At 37.9% G+C, this 20,493-nt stretch overlaps 1 protein-coding gene across 3 annotated transcripts in view; it reads left to right on the top strand.

Annotated features, from left to right (window-relative positions):
- The window catches only part of AGL (amylo-alpha-1, 6-glucosidase, 4-alpha-glucanotransferase), a 66,323-nt gene that overhangs the window by 21,377 nt on the left and 24,453 nt on the right, over window positions 1-20,493 (top strand). For all 3 annotated transcript variants that reach the window (XM_040999177.1, XM_040999178.1, XM_040999179.1), the window contains 14 exons: window positions 1,060-1,247; window positions 2,905-3,028; window positions 3,988-4,151; window positions 4,402-4,503; window positions 4,613-4,768; window positions 4,885-5,035; window positions 8,619-8,743; window positions 8,831-8,943; window positions 9,045-9,179; window positions 11,652-11,782; window positions 14,333-14,469; window positions 14,727-14,860; window positions 15,468-15,643; window positions 17,720-17,822. In XM_040999177.1, coding sequence (XP_040855111.1) covers window positions 1,060-1,247; window positions 2,905-3,028; window positions 3,988-4,151; window positions 4,402-4,503; window positions 4,613-4,768; window positions 4,885-5,035; window positions 8,619-8,743; window positions 8,831-8,943; window positions 9,045-9,179; window positions 11,652-11,782; window positions 14,333-14,469; window positions 14,727-14,860; window positions 15,468-15,643; window positions 17,720-17,822 — 1,939 coding nt within the window. The remainder of the gene's footprint in view (window positions 1-1,059; window positions 1,248-2,904; window positions 3,029-3,987; window positions 4,152-4,401; window positions 4,504-4,612; window positions 4,769-4,884; window positions 5,036-8,618; window positions 8,744-8,830; window positions 8,944-9,044; window positions 9,180-11,651; window positions 11,783-14,332; window positions 14,470-14,726; window positions 14,861-15,467; window positions 15,644-17,719; window positions 17,823-20,493) is intronic.

The following is a 20,493-nucleotide window of genomic DNA, read 5'->3' on the forward strand; positions in this document are numbered from 1 at the left end:
GACAAAAGAACTTAGGGGATTCAGCTCTTTTCCTCTACTGTGCCTCTGACCTCTTACTTTCTCAAATGGATGTGTATATTTTATATATTGTAGGTCTGCATAAGCTTTTATTCAAACAAAACATTATTATGTTGAGTTTTTAAAGAAGTTTGAAACTACGGCCATTATATTTTCATAAATGAAAGATGTTAAGGTATTTGATCAGCAGTTAAACTGGAAAATAATTGTTTTGGGTTTCCTTCTCACTGTTAGCAACCTATTTTAATTAGAGATTTCATTGCCAAAAAAATTGACATTGATATACTTGTTTTTCAGTATTTCAGAGCTTGGAATACATTTTAGCAATTTTATGGCTAATTGTGACATGTCACCTTTTTATTATTTATTTTCTATTTTATTTTTAGAATTGTGGTACAATTCCATAGGCTCTGGGATTTCCCCAACTCCCTCCCCAAATTCCCTCCCTCCAACTGATTTCCCCCATATTACCACAATAGTATAGTCCTTCATAAACAGTCATGAGCCCATCATTCTGTAATGTCATCTTTTTAAAAAAAAATTGTTTTTATTTGAAAATCAAAGAGAGAAGGAAAGACAGAAAGAGAGATCATTTATTCATTGATTAACTCCCTTAAATGGTCCCAACAGCCTGATCCAAGGCCAGGTGCTCCTTCTGGTTCTCCCATGTGGATGCAAAGGCCATAGCATTTGGGCCAGCCAGCACTGCTTTACCAGGCCAAAAGCAGGAAGCTGCATCAAAGATGGGAGTAGCTAGGTCACAAACTGGCACCCATATGGGATTCTGGCACCACAAGTAGAGGTTCAGTCTGCTACATCATCATACCTGCCCAACAAGTTAGAATTTTGATAAAAATAAATTTAAACTAAAAACTAATATTGATTTTAAGACTCTATTCCACACTACTTTAGGTATGATTTTAACTAGTATGGCATTTGCAATAAAAATAATCAACATACTTGAAAACAACAGTGTTTTCATGAAGTAAGTATTTTAATTTCATTTGTTGAACCATTGAAAGCAGTGTTCTTTCGTAACAGGTTCGGATGTTTATTTAAGAAGAGAACTTATTTGCTGGGGAGACAGTGTTAAATTACGCTATGGAAATAAACCAGAGGACTGTCCTTTTCTGTGGGCACATATGAGAAAATACACTGAAATAATTGCAACTTATTTCCAAGGAGTACGTCTTGATAATTGCCACTCAACTCCTATTCATGTTGCCGAGGTACAGAATGATAATTTATCTACTTAAAAAAAAAGTCAGTATTCTCTTTCTTAGCATTCCTTATAGAGAGTATGCATATACATGTTTCCTTAGCTTGTTGGACACCAGCATTATTTTGGTACAGTATGACAGTTTTGTATAATTTGTGCCGATATCATAATTCTTTGGTGCAATTGGTAGAGGATACTGTGTTATGCAGTGTTTCAAGAATTAATTTTTAAAATTTTCCTCTAGAGCAGTTGATAATATTGACAACATATTTGGCAATCTTGTTGCATACTGATAATATCTGAAACATTCTTTTGTGTTATTTTTGGGTTGCTTTCAATATGTTAACTACTGTGAAGTGTGAGTAGCCTATTATACATAATGGTGATTAAATAAACACTATCAGTATGGCATTTAAAGTCTAGTTTTAGCGTTCTGATTGAATTTTTATTATTTATGAAAACTTAGATCTAGACATAAATATTGTCTCTCTGGGTTGTGAACAATGCCCATATTCAGTATGTTCTTTTCTGTATAAAGATTCTTATAAATAAACAAATTTACAATTTGCTTCTAAGATATTTGGTAGATTCATGGTGACAGTACAGTGTTTTTTTGGAAATCTGCTTATTTGAAAAAAATCTGTTGCTGTAAGTTTAAGCATTGTCATAATGTTTATGTTTTAAGCCCTGTAATAAAAACTGAATTTAATTTTAGGGAAGTTAGTATACTTTGGTTTAGCTGACAGAACATTGTTAAACTCGAGTAAATGGCAGGATATTTGTTTTTCTAAGCCTTTAGAATCAGCAAAAAACATATATGATTATTATAATACCCATCAAAAAAATTTTAATTTGCTTCATTGTAAGTTACAGAATCCTCTAGAATTCTTGTTATCTGGAAGAATTTCAAGTGTTAGCTTGTACAAATGTAAAAGTAAAGTTTTAAAAAGTTTGAAACAATCTGGATTCTAAGTCAGCATTTTCTCAATCTCAGCTCAAAAGTTACCACCAGGGTTAAAACATAAATAACACAACTAGGAATTGTAAGATATAAAGTTAAAAGTTTATTATCATCTGTAAGAAAAGCTGTCTGATTAGTCATACTGCACTAAATATGGGGAATTTTGAAAAAGTTCATGGAGAATATGTATTATGAAACAACTGTGCATGAATTTCATTCTCTTTGTACCAAAGTAAACTTCTCTTAAATTTCCACTTTATCATAAACTGCTTTAAGTACTTTTATAATTCTCCTATGTAGAATTTGTCAGTAATGCTTTAGTCAACTACCTGGAAATAAAGTCTGCTTAGAGGTGTTAAATATTAAAAAACCCTGAGGAAAGTGTAGGAGAATTGCAGTGTTATGATTTATAATTTTTTAATATGTCACTAACACTTTTCTTTTTTTTCCCTCCCTGTGTGCCAACATCTTTGCAAAATCTGACCTTCCTTTTTACCTGTTTTATTCTCTATGTAAATTCTCCTTTTCTATGTGTGCTGGTTTACTGTATGTTCTCTTCTGTACATATGCCAAAATGTATTTGGAAATTCTAATTTCCGTTGTGTTTTTGCTACACATTCTCCTGTATCAAATCCATGCCTAGTCTTGCTCCTCACCCTGTCTTGCTTTTCTCTTTCTGTTCCATTTGTGACCATGCTTTTTGCAGTACATGTTGGATGCTGCTAGGAAACTGCAACCCAATTTATATGTAGTAGCTGAGTTGTTCACGGGAAGCGAGGATCTGGACAACATCTTTGTCACCAGACTGGGCATTAGTTCCTTAATAAGAGGTAAGCCTGTTGAAGTCTATTTCCCATTGAAAACTTCAGCTTTCACTTAAGTACAGTAAAAGACATTTAATAACTATATATTAATTTTAACAAATTCATGTTCATTTAATAATCTGTGCAAAGCTTTGTAATGTAACACAGTTTGTTTTTGTCAGTGAAAATTTCTACTTTTGGAATAAGATGCCTCAGTTCAAACTGAAAGTCCAGTGGAATGAAGTGATTACTCATGAACAAAAACATCTTTTTTTTTTTAAAGATTTATTTACTTTTTACAAAGTCAGATATACAGAGAGGAGGAGAGACAGAGAGGAAGATCTCCCATCTGATGATTCACGCCCCAAGTGACCACAATGGCCAATGCTGTGCCGATCTGGAGCCAGGATCCAGGAACTTCTTCCAGGTCTCCCACGTGGGTGCAGGGTGCCAAGACTTTTGGCCATCTTCGACTGCTTTCCCAGGCCACAGGCAGGGAGCTGGATGGGAAGTGGAGCTGCTGAGATTAGAACCCGGCGCCCATATGGGATTCTGGTGCATTTGGGGCAAGGACTTTAGCCGCTAGGCCACCACACTGGACCCAAAAAAACATCTTCTTAATTGTTGTTGAAATATAAGGGTCTGTTTTTCATCTCCTACCGGATTTATGATAGAATCTTTGGATTTTTTTTTCCCCCTGTAGATCTCACATAGCCAGCAACCATGCTAAACCTGTTCCTGTTAAACCATGTTCCATTTTCCACGTAGGAGCCATTTTTCCTGTGAAGCTGTAGCAAAACTTTCTTTTCTGCTTAAGCTAATGAACATTAGTTTAAATGCTTAAAGTAGGTTTGTTTTTGGTGAGGGGGGAAGGGAAGCAGTATAATTGATGGGATCTTTAGTTTTAAATTCAGTCTTAATATATTAGAAATCTAAACACACTGGGAATAATGGAGGTTTCTAAAATATTTTCTAATGCTCTGCAGAGGCAATGAGTGCATATAATAGTCATGAGGAGGGCAGATTAGTTTACCGATACGGAGGAGAACCTGTTGGATCCTTTGTTCAGCCTTGTTTGAGGCCTTTAATGCCAGCCATCGCACATGCTCTGTTCATGGATATTACCCATGATAATGAATGTCCTATTGTGGTAAGCATCTAATCTGTTTCTTGTATTTGCTTGTTTTGCTAAGTGTTTCAATATTAATATTCACATACCTCAAAATAAGCTCTTTAAAGTACAAGTGATTGCAATATAGTTTTTTGAATATTTTACCTGTTTTGAAACAAATTTATATACTGTTAGGAATGTATTTGCAGTTATCCTTTTACTTCATTATGCTGCAGGATGGCATTTTGATTTGAAAGAAAGTAAACCATGCTTTGTCTTTGTTTTCTAGCACAGATCAGTGTACGATGCTCTTCCAAGTACCACAATCGTTTCTATGGCATGTTGTGCCAGTGGAAGTACAAGGGGCTATGATGAGTTAGTGCCACATCAGGTTTGTGTGCTATTTTTAAATATTCACATAGCTGATAACTTGGGGCATTTTCTCGAAGGGTCTCATTGTGATTAAAGTAAATACTTGATTAAGTTTTGCTTTTGTTCAGATTTCAGTGGTTTCTGAAGAACGATTTTATACTAAGTGGAATCCTGGAGCCTCGCCATCAGATGCTGGGGAAGTTAATTCCCAAAGTGGAATTATTGCAGCCCGGTGTGCTATCAACAAGCTTCATCAAGAGCTGGGAGCCAACGGTTTTATTCAGGCAAGAAGCTAAATTTTTAAAATGACATTTTTTGAGGTTCAATTTTAGAGTGCCTTTTCAATTTGAGCCCTGGTTTTGTGACCAATTCCTAACTTAGCTCTTCTGCTCCTTCTCAGGTATATGTGGATCAGGTTGATGAAGATATAGTGGCAGTAACAAGACACTCACCAAGTATCCATCAGTCTGTTGTGGCTGTATCTAGAACTGCTTTCAGAAATCCGAAGACTTCATTTTATAGCAAGGATGTGCCTCAAATGTGCATCCCTGGTAATGTAATCTAAAACTCATCACTAATTACATTGTCCTATAGTGGGATCTCAAATTATACATATAATGCAGAGCAGTGTGCAAGTGTGGACATGGTTCAGAAAAGGAATTAGGATTCTAGATTAATTACATTTTTACTGCAGAGAAAAGATCTTGGACAGAAATATGCTTAAATGTTAGCATTTTCTTGAATGTTTAATATTTTTGTTTATGTCTGAATACATTGCTTTATTTCCTGAATTGTACTAATTGAACTTGTTTTTGTCATGCTCAGGGCCATATCTGTGTGTGTGTGTGTGTGTGTGTGTGTGTGTGTGTGTGTGTATAGTTACTCCATTATTTCAACTATACAGATGCAGAGTACTTCAAAGGTTCATGGGAAAGTGGAATTAATGGATATTTATTTGTTAAAAACCAAATATGAAGTTTATTTTTAATTTATTTCAAAGAGAGGAAGAGAGATTATCATTTCATCTACTGTTACATTACCCAAAATGCTAGTACAGGCCAAAGCCAGGAGACAGAAACTCCATCCGGGTTTCCCGCATGGGTGACCGAGACCCAAGTACATGAGCCATCATCTTTTCCCTCCCAAGGTATGCATATTAGCAAGAAAATGGATCAGAGTGAAGACAGAACTCAAACCATATACTCCAGGATAAGGTGCCAGCATCCTCAAGTGAGCCCAACGGGCCGATACTATGCCGATCCGAAGCCAGGAGCCTCTTCCGGGTCTCCCACGCGGGTGCAGGTTCCCAAAGCTTTGGGCCGTCCTCGACTGCTTTCCCAGGCCACAGGCAGGGAGCTGGAAGGGAAGCGGGGCTGCTGGGATTAGAACCGGCGCCCATATGGGATCCCGGGCGTACAAGGCGAGGACCTTTAACCACTTGCGCCACTGCGCCGGGCCCCAGGTGCCAGCATCCTAAGCAACAGCTCACCCACTGTGCTACAACATCTGCCCCAATACCAAAACCAAATTGAAATTTATTAATTTTTTTTTTACATTAGGCATTTTTCATGGACTTTTGTACATCCTCATTTTCACAATTCCTCAACTTATCATACCTCCTCTTACCCATGCATTACTTGCAATTCACTTTTTAAAAGTATGTTTATTTATTTTCATATATTTAAAGATAGGGGAATAGAACAAAAGAGAGGGAAAAAGAAACAGAGCTTTCCATCTGTTACTTTGCTTCCCAAAAACTCAGAATAGCCAAGGTTAAACCAGTCCAAAGCCAGGAGCCCAGAAATCCCTCCTGTTCTATCGCATTGAGTGCAGAGCCTCAACACTTGGGCCATCGTTTGCTGCCTCTCAGTATGAATTAGCAGAAATTTGGATTGTAAAATGAAGTAACAGGGACTGGAACTTGTCTTTCTGAAAAATAGCACCTACAATCTCTGAGTGTCCTTCTTTAACTGAGTATCCCTGAGATAGGTCCAGGTGAATCGACTTTTTTAAAAGTATGTACCTTTTATTTCCCTGCTGTCATCTAGAGTATGACAACATAGCATCCAGGAACTATCCAGAGTTATTGAGTGAATAAAGAGTGCCATAAACATCCTGGTTTGTATTGGTTGGTAACTGGTATATATGTACAATTCCAGTTTTTTTTTTTAGTTATTCAGCCAAAATAGTTGGTAGGGTTAATTGTTCTTTAGTTTCTTTTGACGCAGCCATTCTACTTCTAGAATAGAAAATGCACAAGAATTTTTAATAGAAAAAAATCACAGACAAACTTAACAGAATATATTTTGTAACACTAATGCATTAGAATTCTATTTGGCATTTAAAAGGAATTACATCAAGTTAATGTAACAAATGTATATGAATTTTAAAAATATAGCATTGGCTAGTAGAAATCAAGTGGCAATATGTCTGTGTGTGCATATATCCTGAATCTATTCTAACAAAACTTAGAAACAGGGAAAAGAATTGTGTAATTTTTAGGGGGAAACATACATTATAGAGTAAAGATCCTAGGAGTAATAAACACCATACTAATTTTAGCAGTAACCTCTGAGGGGGAACAAAGGAGACATTAAGAGCTTCAGTTGGATTTATATACAACATTTTCATTAGTAGGATCTGAATTTTAAAAATTTCTCTCCTTTTTCTGTTTCTGAAATATTTCCATTATCTTAATATGTAGGGATGGGCATTTAGCCTAACCATGTAGACATTGATTAGCAAACCTTTGTCCCACTTTTGAGTGCTTGTATTCCTCTGATTCTCTCTGACCCTAGCTCCCAACTCCAGCTTGCCGCCAGCACAAACCCTGGGAGACAGCATTATGGCTCAAATAACTGGTTCTTGCCACTCACATAGAGTCTGGATCTCAGCTGTTGGCAGCTATTTAGGGAGTGAACTAGCAGTCTAAAACTCTCTCTACCTTGCAGATAAATATTTAAAATGTAAACCTTTTAAGTGATTTAACCTTGCTCAATGTTGGAGAAAACTTTAGTTGATAAGATTTCTTTTCAAATAATGCCTTGTTAATTAAGTTGTAATTATTTTTGAAGCATATGTGAAAAACACATCTTGTACAGAATTACTTAATTTCAATATTGAGGAAATCAGTGAAGAAAGGACTTGGGGAGAGGGGCTGGAGAAACCCCAAAGTCTATGGAACTGCACTATAAATAATAATATAATAATAATAATACAAAAAATTACTTACTTTCACTGCCATGGCAAAGCATGCTAACCATCCTACTGTAGCATGGCACCTATTTCAAAATTTTGGAGAGGTAGGGACGATGCTATAGTGTGGAGGGCTAAGCTTCTACTGCATCGCCAGCATCCCATATGCATGCAGTTTTGTTCCAGCTGTTCCACTTCCAATACAGCTCCCTGTTAATGATCTGAGAAAGGAATAGAGAGGATGTTCCAAGTCCTTAATCTCCCGCAATCACATGGGAGACCCAGAAGAAACTCTTGGCTTTAGACTGGCCCAGCTCTGGCCTTTGCGGCCATATGAGAGTGAACTAGTGGGCCCGGCGCGGTGGCGCAAGTGGTTAAAGGTCCTCGCCTTGCACGCCCGGGATCCCATATGGGCGCCGGTTCTAATCCCGGCAGCCCCGCTTCCCTTCCAGCTCCCTGCTTGTGGCCTGGGAAAGCAGTCGAGGACAGCCCAAAGCTTTGGGAACCTGCACCCGCGTGGGAGACCCGGAAGAGGCTCCTGGCTTCGGATCGGCATAGCATCCGCCCGTTGCGCTCACTTGGGGAGTGAATGATCGGACGGAAGATCTTCCTCTCTGTCTCTCCTCTCTGTACATCCGCCTTTCCAATGAAAAAATAATAAAAATAAATCTTTAAAAAAAAAAAAAAAAAAAAAAGAGAGTGAACTAGTGGGTGGAAGATATCTCTGTGTCTCTCCTCTCTGTAATTCTGCCTTTCAAATAAAAATAAATAAACCTTAAAATAGGATTATCTACTTTCAGAATATTTTGTATTTTATTTCTTAATTAACAAGTATTTCATTTTCAACATCTTAGATAAAATAATTTGTAAATATATTAGCAATTCCTAAGTGCAAATAGTTTCACATAAAAATTTCTGAAAAATTGTATGTAATTTTAGGTAAAATTGAAGAAGTAGTCCTTGAAGCTAGAACTATTGAGAGAAATACAAGTCCTTATAAGAAGGATGAGAATTCGATAAATGGAATGCCGAATATCACAGTAGAAATTAGAGAACATATTCAGGTATCTGAGACTGTTATAACTATGTTTAATATCTTAAGTATATTAGAATTATTTGCTAAATGAATATTTTATGTAAATTTTTTCAAGCTGAATGAAAGTAAAATTGTGAAACAATCTGGAGTTACCACAAAAGGACCCAATGAATATATTCAGGAGATAGATTTTGAAAACTTATCTCCAGGAAGTGTTATCATATTCAGGTATGTTAATTAGAGCTACTGACATATTTAAAATAGTTTGGATATCCTATTAACTCGGAGTAAATTGCTCCTAGAACATAACCATTTTTATTAACTTTCAGAGTTAGTCTTGATCCACATGCGCAAGTTGCTGTTGGAATTCTTCGAAATCATCTGACACAGTTTAGTGCTCACTTTAAATCTGGGAGTCTTGCTGTTGAGAACTCAGATCCTATATTAAGAATCCCTTTCGTTTCGTAAGTATGCCTGATCCTATAAAGATTTGCAGCTTGAATAACTGATAAGTAACCACTAGCCTAATAAAAGCAGTTTTAAAGGTCTTCTATATCCTTGCTACCCAAAGTACCTGAAGTGTCAGAATCAACTCTGGTCAATGTTTTACCCTGTGGAATAATCTTTTTTATCTATTCTCACAGGTAAATTTTAACACTTTTGCTTTCCCTATAACATATACATAACCACATGTTTACATGCTTATGTACATATACCCTCAGTATATGTGTGACACTCCATGTATTCATACATTCAGTTTTTCTTAAAGAATTTGGGACAAAATTAATTATAACATTAATATTACTACGTTTATTTTTCAATGCATAGCAATCCATTCTGTTATATAGCCATTATATAATTTATTTAATTGGCTTCTATTAATTATTCCCTTACTAGGTAGTAATACACAGTACCAAAGAGAATGGGTTTTAGATCTGGGTTTAATTCCAGCTTCCGCACTGTCAGTATGATCTTGAACAAGTTACTTAGAACTTTCTTCATCTCAGTTTCCCATCTAGAAAATCAGCTTACTCATCTCTTGGATTTCAAAAGCTTTATTAAATAGAATAATATACAAACACTACCAAAGTGTACTACTCCGGCACAGAGTGAGCACCTATTAAGTGTTTGCTATCACTAGTATTAGGATAAATTTATAAAAATGGAAGGTTTAAATTAGATTATATTCATACATTTGAGATTTTCATGCATTTTGCCAAAATTCCTCCAGAAAGATTATGTTTATTTAAAACGTTCAGCTTTGAGTAAAAGTATCCATCCTTAGCAAGACTGAATATTCATTATTATAGTGCTGTGTTTAAGAGCATGAAACCAGGTGCCAGTGCAATGACTTAAATAGCTAATCCTCCATCTCTCAGTGCCAGCATACTATATGGGTGCCCGTTTGTGTCCCAGCTGCTCCACTTCCCGTTCAGCTATCTGTTTATGTCCTGGGAAAGCAGTGGATGACAGCCCAAAAGCCTCAGGATCCTGCACCCATGTGCGAGACCGAGAAGAAGCTCCTGGTTCCCAGTTTTATACCAGTTCAATTCCAGTCATTGTGGCCATTTGGGGACAAACCAGCAGAGGGAAAAATCTGTCTCTCCTTGTCTGTGTAAATCTGCCTTTCCAGTAAAAATAAGTCTTAAAAAAAAAAAAAGCATTAAACTCTGTTTCTCTTACAAGCTATAAGAAATAAAACCTTGGTCAAGTTAACTAATATAAGTACCTGTCCTAGAGTCATGGGGATTATTTTTGTAAAATACTTCAAATAATATTGTAGAAGTTAATGATTGATAAATGTTAGCTATTACCAAACAAATAGATAAATACAAAATATTTTTAAATTAACATCTCATTTTAGTTTACAGATTAGTTAAGCTAAAATATTTTTGTTCATTTAATTCAGAGAAATGCCATTTTGTTTTATTTGTCCTATGGAAGCATTTTTCACTGAGGGCATTAGCCCTTAGTTCAACTCTACTTAGTGTTTCTATGAAGTGCTTATAAAATGTTCATTCTTCCTCACACCTACTCAGGTGATCTTGGGCCAGGAGTTCTGCATCTAGTAAGTTTCACCATCAATTCTTATGCAAGGAACTTGCATATTACATGTTGAAAATGCTGTCCTAGAATTGAGTTGATACTAAACTGCTAGTTTATAAATGTTTAACTTAGCACAACCTGTAGTGATGAGGAAAGAACCTGAGACAGAAAGGAGGAAGTTTATTCAAGAGGATAGGTGTTCACACAAATGACAGTTAAGTAAAGTAAAATTACCTGAGCAGCTGGAACCACAATGCAGCAATTTTAGTTGCATTAAGATATGCTCAATTGTACAATCTCACTACTAAAATGAACAAAAAGAAGCTAAGGCCATATTTATACTTCCCTCTGACTAACCAGTAACCAACCAGAGGGGCAGCACAACGGTGGAAGAGAAAAGAAGGAACAGACTGAGAAGCCAGAGGCAAAACCTATACACTTTCTAGATGGCTAACTTTGACTTTAGGTTATATTTTGTAGAACCTTGGGTAGGCATTTTGGTAACTAGATAACTAGAAGCATTTTCCTGATGTCTTACTAAGAAGAATATGAAAGAAAATGAACTACATCTGAACTGGAATGAGAAAAAATATTTTGTAAGATAAAGAATCTAGCAACCAAGAACGTTTTTGTTGTTAATCGGCAAAATTTGACAGGTCATTATTTACTTAGTTTGGGAGCAGTGTTACTTCTGATTCAGTTTTTAACCATTTTTGCCCTTTACTTAATACTTACAGTGTGTTTTAGATATTGTATTTATCTTAATACTGGATTCTTAAAATATAAATATAACATTTGTAGTCCTAATACAAATTTTTCTGCTTTCATTTCTGTTGACAATAAGTGGAATTTCTGTCTATTCAACTACTGTCTTTGTTTTTCCTTCTCAGAATTGCCTCCAAATTAACTTTGGCTGAGTTAAATCAGGTGCTTTACCGATGTGAATCAGAAGAACAGGAAGATGGTGGGGGATGCTATAACATACCAAACTGGTCTTCCCTTAAATATGCAGGTCTTCAAGGTAAGCAGGCATAAGGATGGTTATGCTTAGTTTTTCTTCTAGGGTGATATGATATCTTCCTTATGGAAGTGAAGAGTCCATACTCAGAGTGTGACTGCCTGGGTTCAAATTGGACTTCCCCCGTGTACTTCTTGACCGGCCTTTGTGTTAACTTCTGTGCCACTATATCCATCCTTATAAAATCTAAATAATATTATCTGATTTAGAAATTTTGTGTAAGGATAAAATGAAGTCATTTATGTAAAATGATGAAAACAGGGTGTAGCAAAAAGGAATCACTCAGTAAATAGTGCCTAGATGCCAGCTGATTCAGTATCATTCCTTAAAGTCACTTGCAGCTCTTTATAATCCCTGGATCCCAACTAATATTTCTCAGTTTGGTTTATTATGTGACAAGAGATAGAATTTGTTTGCTTGAGTCCCAATTGAGACGTGTATGTGTGTATGTGTGTATGTGTGTAATACTTTATTCTTCCTTTTTCATGTTATTGGGAATTTTTGGCATATTTGCTTTATCCAATAAAGAAAGCTTATACTGATATTAGGTAGCTAGAAGTATTTGAAAGGATTATAAACTTAGCTAATCGGCAATGCAACCCATCTGATTGGTAACATTTTCTTAGATTTTTCTCATTTATCATGCTACCTTTTCAACTTTTTCTGTATTCGTCTAATCCTTAAAGAAGAATCAATTTAATTCTTAGATCTTCTAGTAAACCTTTTTTTAAGCTTGCTTTATTTATTTATTTATTTGAAAGAGTTCCAGAAAGAGAGGGATAGACAGGCAGAGATAAATATTCTGCTGGTTTTCTCCACCAAATGGCAGCATGCCCATTTGGGTCTCCCGTCGTGGGTTGCAGGGCCCAAACTCTTGGGGCATTAGCAGGGAGCAGGATGAGAAGTGGCACAGGCTGGACTTGGATCTGTATTTTGGGGGGATGCTAGCATCACAGGCAGCAGCTTAACCCACTGCACCATAATGCCAGACCAAGCTGCTTTTTTTTTTTCTAAAACTTATTTTAACTTGAAAGGTGGAGCCACAGAGAAAGAGAAACAGAGAGATCTTCCAGCCACTGGTTCACTCTCCAAATGATAACAGTGGCATCTGCCCCAAAACTTTCTTAACTGTTGCTTGTCACAGTAATTCTTTGTCCTCTAAACATTCTTTGTTTTTACTTATTAAACTTCTAACCTGGTGCTTAGACCGTATTATCTTGTTTTTGTCATTGGTATAATTTCTTTTAAGAAGCAGGCTTAAAACCTGACTCCAGGGACCAGCAATAGACTAGTCCTCTGCCTATGGCACCAGCATCCCATATGGTCACCAGTTCTAGTCCCAGCGTTCCTCTCCTGATCTAGTTCCCTGTTAATGGCCTGGAAAAGCAGCATCAGATGGCCCAAGGCCTTGGGCCACAATATTCATGTGGGAAATGCTAATGAGGCTCCTGGCTCCTAATTTCACACCAGTTCAGCTCTGGCAGTTGTGCCTATCTGGGAAGTAAGGCAGAGGATGGAAGATCTCTCTGTCTCTCCTACTCTCTCTGTAATTCTGACTTTCAAGTAAAATATTAAAAAAAAAATGCAGACTCCTTAGATCACACAAACTGGCTGTATAACATTGAAGTTAACTCTCCATGATTCAGTTTTCATATCTATAAAATGGGGATAATAGTTATATGTACCCAAGGGATTATAGTGTTAAATGAGTGAATATTTGGAAAGCTTTATTCAACTTCTTGTTCATTATTTAAAGACTGTTAGCTTTAATTCTCTGTTAAGTACGTTGTGCCCTGAAAAAAGCAGAATGTGGGTGTTTTTTTTGAGGTTGGTTTTCTGGCCTTTGTGATTCAGTTTGCCTTTCTCGTGAAGCGATTCTTCTCTTCCTTTTTAATGTAATCATCTACCTAATCTGTTATTTTTTACTTGAAGTCAATATCTTTCCCTCTCGCAGTTTAATATTTTCATCAGCCCCTCTGATACTTCCAGCAGGCTGTTAATAGCCTCAGATTAAATCAGACTTAACAACTTTTTTGACATTTGTCTCATCTAAACAAGATTTCCCATTTTTCTAGTTGTTAAAGTGGAATTATGCAGTCATGTTCAAATTCCAGAGACCATTTTTTTTCATCCTCAGATTCCTATCAGTATACAGTCTGTGGATCCTTATCCATTTTCTCTTTGGTATGTCACATTATTTTTATTTCCAGGGTTATCACTCTATTTTAGGACTTACATTCTCTCTGCCAATCAAATAAATGGTTTTCTGATTTCTTACATGTGTTTTGTTTTTCTTTTTTTCCCCCTATATCTATTGTTTGAAAAGAGAGACACAGCGGGAAAAACAGGGAGAGCTCTCATATGTTAGTTAGTTAGTAACTCCCTGAATGCCCACCACCATAGCTGAGGCCAGGATCAATGCTGTTAAGTGCCATTGTGGACAACAACACAGCCCATGTATCTAGCCTTTATGCATTCAAATCAGAGATTAGCAGCTGTGGGAACATAATGACTCCTCCATTAAAACCACATTATGTTTCTTTGAAATATCAGGATTAATGTCTGTAATGGCAGAAATACGACCAAAGAATGACTTGGGACATCCTTTCTGTGATAATTTGCGGTCTGGAGATTGGATGATTGACTATGTCAGTAACCGGCTTATTTCACGATCAGGAAATATTGCTGAAGTAAGTAGAGCTGTATTGTAGTTTAAGAAATCAAAGGTGCTACAAGAGTTATGCTTACCACAATAGGCATAATATTGACCATGTTTTCTAATTTGAACCACTTTTCTCCTTTCATCATCTTTCAGTGCTAATAAATGGAAATCTGGATTATAGATTACTGGATAGTTATGTTGTATGTTTAGCTTTGCCTTTTAAAAGGTACCTATCTAGCCTGAAAACACACACTGCATTAACTTTTTAAATTATCTTTATAACAGGTTGGTAAATGGCTGCAGGCAATGTTCTTCTACCTGAAGCAGATCCCACGATATCTTATCCCCTGTTACTTTGATGCCATCTTAATTGGTGTATATACCACTCTGCTGGATATAGCATGGAAGCAGATGTCAAGGTATACCCAACAAAGTTTGAATAAATAGACATGTTTCTGTAGATAATTATAGAAATTCAGATTGTGCATGCTCTTGAAAGACCAAAGCATGAAGAATTATATAGGTAATAAAATATGTTGATGGGAAAATATTTTGTATTATTTACTTCTGTATATTTGTTGACCACAGTTTATTTTTTTGTAAGCTACAATTGATATCGTTTTAAAAATATACGTGTGCAGTTCTTTTTTCATATAGTTTTATACTAAGGGAAAGAAATGTTCTGTTATTATGAGTAAAATTTGCCCTTAATGAAGAAATTTCCTAAAAATGCAACCACATGTTGAAATGTCCCAGTGAGAACCACCTAACTGATTAGGCATACTTTCAAAAAAACAAAGCTTCATTCCTACTATTTACTTCACATCAGCCATATAACTAAAGCCAGCTAAAATCATGAGTAAAATGAAAGTGCTTTTGAAACCTGACCTAATTGAAGGTGTGTTTTCACCTGATATTATCAGCATTACATATTTATATGGAGATATCACTGGAAAGAAAGAAATCAAAGTTTTAAAAGTTTAAGTTTATAAATAATATTTTAAATTCCCATTACTTTTATTACAGCTTTGTTCAGACTGGCTCAACTTTTGTCAAACACCTTTCTTTGGGTTCAGTTCAAATGTGTGGAGTAGGAAAATTGCCATCTCTGCCACGTCTTTCACCTTCGCTAACGCTTGTCCCATATAGGCTAAATGAGATCACAAAAGAAAAGGAGCAGTGTTGTGTTTCTCTGGCTGCAGGTAAGAAATTATGTGTAAGGTCAAGATTGCAAATCAATAGTGCTCAAAGAGGAAAAGTTAGAGGTAACTGATTAGTTTTTTTAAACCCATGATTTTAGTCAGACTTTATGCTTTTTAATAGAATTCCGTACATGCTCATTTAAAAAAAAATAGCTATGCTTACTATTTAGGGAAGCACGAAGTTTTTTGTTTGTTTGTTTGTTTTATTTGAAAGAGTGACAGATATCTGTCAATAATTGGTTAACTCTCCAGATCTACAACAGTTGGAGCTGGACAGGCCAGAACCAGATGCTCATGAACCTGAACTGGGCCCTTATAGAAAAAATATGAATGTGAGAAATTTGGAAACTTATAAATTTTAGAAACTTTATTAATAAAATATTGAGCTCACAATTTTAAAATTATATATTTCTGGTGTTAGATTATGATAGTCTTTTAAAGTTCATGTAAAATGTACATTATGAAAAATTATCAGTCGATTTCATTTTTGTTTTCAGAAAAATAAACTTTTTCCTTTATGCATTCACTTATTTGGGAGACAGAAAGAGAGCAATGCTATGTGGTGATTCACTCTCCAGGTGTTTGCAGTGGATCCTGACCAAAACTGGGAGCCAGCAACACAGTGCAAGGTGTCACAAGGATGGCAGGAACCAATCACTTGAGCCAGGAGGCTGGCTCAAGTTGTGAATTGGCAGGAAGCTAGAGTCAAGAGTTAAGACTGCGAATTGAACCCAGGCACTCCAGTGTGGAATATAAGTGTTTTTTTTTTTAAGATTTATTTTTATTATTTTTTTATTGGAAAGGTGGATAGACAGGGAGGAGAGACAGAGAGGAAGATCTTCCATCCGATGATTCACTCCCCAAGTGAATGCAACGGTCGATGCTATGCCAATCCGAAGCCAGGAGCCTCTTCCGGGTCTCCCATGCAGGTGCAGGGTCCCAAAGCCTTGGGCCGTCCTAGACTGCTTTCCCGGGCCACAGGCAGGGAGCTGGAAGGGAAGGGGGGATGCCGGGATAGAACCGGCGCCCATATGGGATCCCGGGCGTGCAAGGCGAGGACCTTAACCACTTGCGCCACTGCGCCACCACACCGGGCCGAATATAAGTGTTTTAACCAGATATTTAGAACAGGTATATGGGGTAGATATTTGGAGCAATGGTTAAGGCACCCATACGGGGGTCAGCATTATGAAACAACAAGTAAAAGCACTGTAATTCTAGTTCTGGTACTAGTTCTGGCTGCTCCACTTCCACTCTAGCTCACTAATAGTATAACTGGTAAAGCAGCAGAAAATGAACCAACTACTTGGATCCCTGCCCACTGGGTTACTGCCTCCTAGATCTATTCCTCAATACTACTTGGAATATCTGCACCCTTATTGAAATGTCTGCATTCGCATCCCAACTCTGAATCTTATTTTCTTTTCTCTGCTAATGATACCGTAGGAGGTATACTATTGGAAGTGGCAAGTGGTGGCTGTAAGTGCTGGCCTCCCTCAAACCCATGTTGTCAGATTGAATCTGGACTCCTGATTTTAGTCTGGCCTAACCTCAGCTGTTTCGGGTGTTTGGGGAGTGAACAGATAGTTGAGAGTTCTGTCTCTTCCTCTCCCCACTTTCTGCTTTTTAAATAAATGAGTACAATTATGTATCATTGAGTTATTTCATGTTTAAATTAGTTAACCTTACTCAAAGTAAAATTTTAAAAATATCTAATCACTGCTATGTTAAGTGTTTCTTATGTGTTAAAAATGGAATTCTTTAATTTATTAAGAGAAAGTACTCGTGTTTAAAGAGATCCTCCTTGAATCAATTCAGATATGTGTCCCTCACTGCCACCCCTGGATCTGTATCTCTTTTGTGTTACATATTCCTTTAAGAATGATAAGACTGTGGCATCTCATTTCATGAAAGCTAAGTATAAACATATATTTTTCCAAATAATTTTAGCTCGTTTTTTTACTCCATGTACTTATTCTTAAATCCTAGGTTTTGAATGATCTCAGTAATATGGAGTTCTTAGATTTGTATGTATTATTATAATGAACATCTTACTCTGTTTTGTCTTCCTGTTAGGCTTGCCTCATTTTTCTTCTGGTATTTTCCGCTGCTGGGGAAGAGACACTTTTATTGCACTTAGAGGTTTGCTGCTGATTACTGGACGCTATTTAGAAGCCAGGTGGGGGATTCTCTTACATAGTTTTAATGCAAATTTATATCGAAAAATGTGTTTACATGTTCTTCAAATGTCCTTAATATCTCACTATTCTCAGCATTTGGGAGGTGTGTTTTCCACAACAATTTTTTTAATAGGATCATAGAATTTCAAAGAAGTGAAAAATCTTTTAAGTAAGTAAATTGTAGTCCCTCATATTCATATTACAGATCAGGTTAATTTTTACATTGGTCAACTTATTTCAAATTTAAAAACTTATACCTTCTATAATGAATCATTACTTACTCTTTGAGTCTTACAGAAGGTACCAAGTTTCCCTGTATTTACTGTCAGGCCTAGTACCTTACAGTTTGTGTTTTCTAGACTTTATAGATTTTTTAAATTTTCTTGTTAATATTGTTTTCATATGTTAGAGAGCTGCATGCCCATTTGGATATATCATTAGGGAGGGGAGGGTGATGGTGTTGAGGAAGATAATTGGGACAAATGTTTTAGTTCTTTTTTTTTCTTGCTGTATATGTAGAATGGGAAAGGTACCACTCCTTTCTATCAAACTACATCAGCGCAAGAGGATGGGAGGCAGTCACTTGATGATGCCTTATGGACCCCGATGTGGTGTAAAATGTTCAGAAGGTGTTTATTGAGTGATTTTGATAGATTTAAGGCATTATCAGCTTCATTGTACCAGAGTTGAGAAAAATCTTTCCAAGGTCTGTTGGCTGACAAAACCCACCTTAGTACATCACAAAACTTGGAATGTGCTGCGAAGCTTGGCCAAGGGAATTGTCCAACATGTTTTGCTTTCCATAATGTGACAAGGTAGTTGGCACCCGCTCCTGGCCTAGATGAGCTGGCCCTCATGTCCCCCATGGCATCTGGACATGCTATCTGCTACCCAGGCATCAGTAACTGAGGAGGCTCAATCCCAATACATGCACTCCAAGGTCAGATCACACATCCTGTGATTTTCACTGTGGCAAGGATCTGAGTCCAGTAGTGTAGTTGAGGAGTTTCCCAAGAAACCTCACCTGGGGTGATCCCAGATTTGAGTCTTGTGTGTGTCAACCCCAATGCGGGGTCAGGTTTCGTCTGTCAATCAGCACCAGCCAACACACATACCAGTGAATGCAGATGCCTGGTCAGTTCTGCTGCAGCCTCTTACCTCATGCAAACTGATGGATGCCGTGGCCCAGACCAAACAACCTGCCACAGACATGGTCCTCAAATAGCTGCAGGTGCTACGGCCTAGTTGAGGTGACCCCCAATAGCCTCAGACCTGCCTCCAGTCCCAGCCCACATCCCATCCAGTTCTTATGAACTCCCATGGGTGCTGCAGTTTATTTTCAACCCAGCCTCCCCCGAGACCTGGTCCACAAATATGCCAATAGGTGCATTATCCAGCCTGGACTGCCCCTAGCCCTGGTTCTTGTGCTCACCATTGGTAGGTAAAGCCTAGTAGGGGAGTTGCCACAGTACCCTTCACAGGTATGCTACAGCATGGATCTTGCACCTACCAGGGGTCCTGGAATCGAGCCTGATTTGACTCACATCAATTCTGACTCTTGATGGCTGGTGCTGCAGCCTAGCACAGGTAGTCTGTACTTATTCTGGCTCTTGTGTGTGCCAGTGGGTGCAGTAGCCTTGCTCAGCCTGGCCCATCCCAGACGTGACCCAAATGCCAGCTGATGGTGCTGCAACCCTGCCGGGATCAACCCTCTCCCAGTCCTCAGGCTCAGTTGCGGAGGCAGCATCCAGGCAGGGGAGTCCAGGAGATTCATTACTGGGGAGCTTACTAGGCCTACTTCCAGCCTTAGGTCTTGCACATGCCAGTGAGTGCTGCAGCCCAGTCTGAAATGGCTTGCCCCAGTCTCAACATTTGCCAGCAGGTGTTACAACCTAGTGTAACCCAGCCTGCCCCTAGTCCAGCTGTCACCAGTGAGTATAGCAGTTTAACCTATCCTTGCCCACCTCCAGCCCAGCCCTCATGTGAACTGCCAGATGCTGATGTCCAACCCAGGGTGACTTGCATCTTGTCCTGGCTGTCATTCATTCTAGTGTTTGCTATGGTGATCCTGCCCAACCAAACTCTAGACCTGGCCCATTAGTATGCCAACAGGTGCTGTAGCTCAGCCTGGTTTGGCCTGCTCCCTGTCCCGGCGCTTGCACTCACCAGCAGAAGCTAGAGCCTAGCAGGGAATTTAATCCAAGTTCCCCTACCAGGCCCACTCCCAGCAATGGATCTTTTTTTTAAAATTTATCTTTATTGAAAGGCATGATTTACTTAGAGAAAAATCCTCTGTCAGCTGGTTCACTCCCCAAGTAGCTACAACAGCCAGAGCTGAGTTGATCTGAAGCCAGGAGCTTCTTCTGGGTCTCCCATGTGGACATAGGGCCATCCTTCACTGCCTTCCCATACCAGAAGCAGGAAGCTGGATGAGAAGTGGAGCAGCCCGGATGCAAACTGGTACCCATGTGGGATTCTGGCACATGCAAGGTGAGGATTTAACCACTAGGCCATCACACCAGACTTCCAGCAATGGATCTTGTGTGCTACCTGACAGTCCTGGAATTTACTGGGTACTGGGGCCTAGCCTGAATGTCCTGCACCTATTGCAGCTTTCACCAATAGATGCTACAGCCTAGACCAACCTGGCCCATCCCCAAACCTGGTTCT

Source organism: Ochotona curzoniae, unplaced genomic scaffold, assembly GCF_017591425.1.
Source record: "Ochotona curzoniae isolate NIBS_2020 unplaced genomic scaffold, NIBS_Ocur_1.0 scaffold_1037, whole genome shotgun sequence".
NCBI lineage: Eukaryota > Metazoa > Chordata > Mammalia > Lagomorpha > Ochotonidae > Ochotona > Ochotona curzoniae.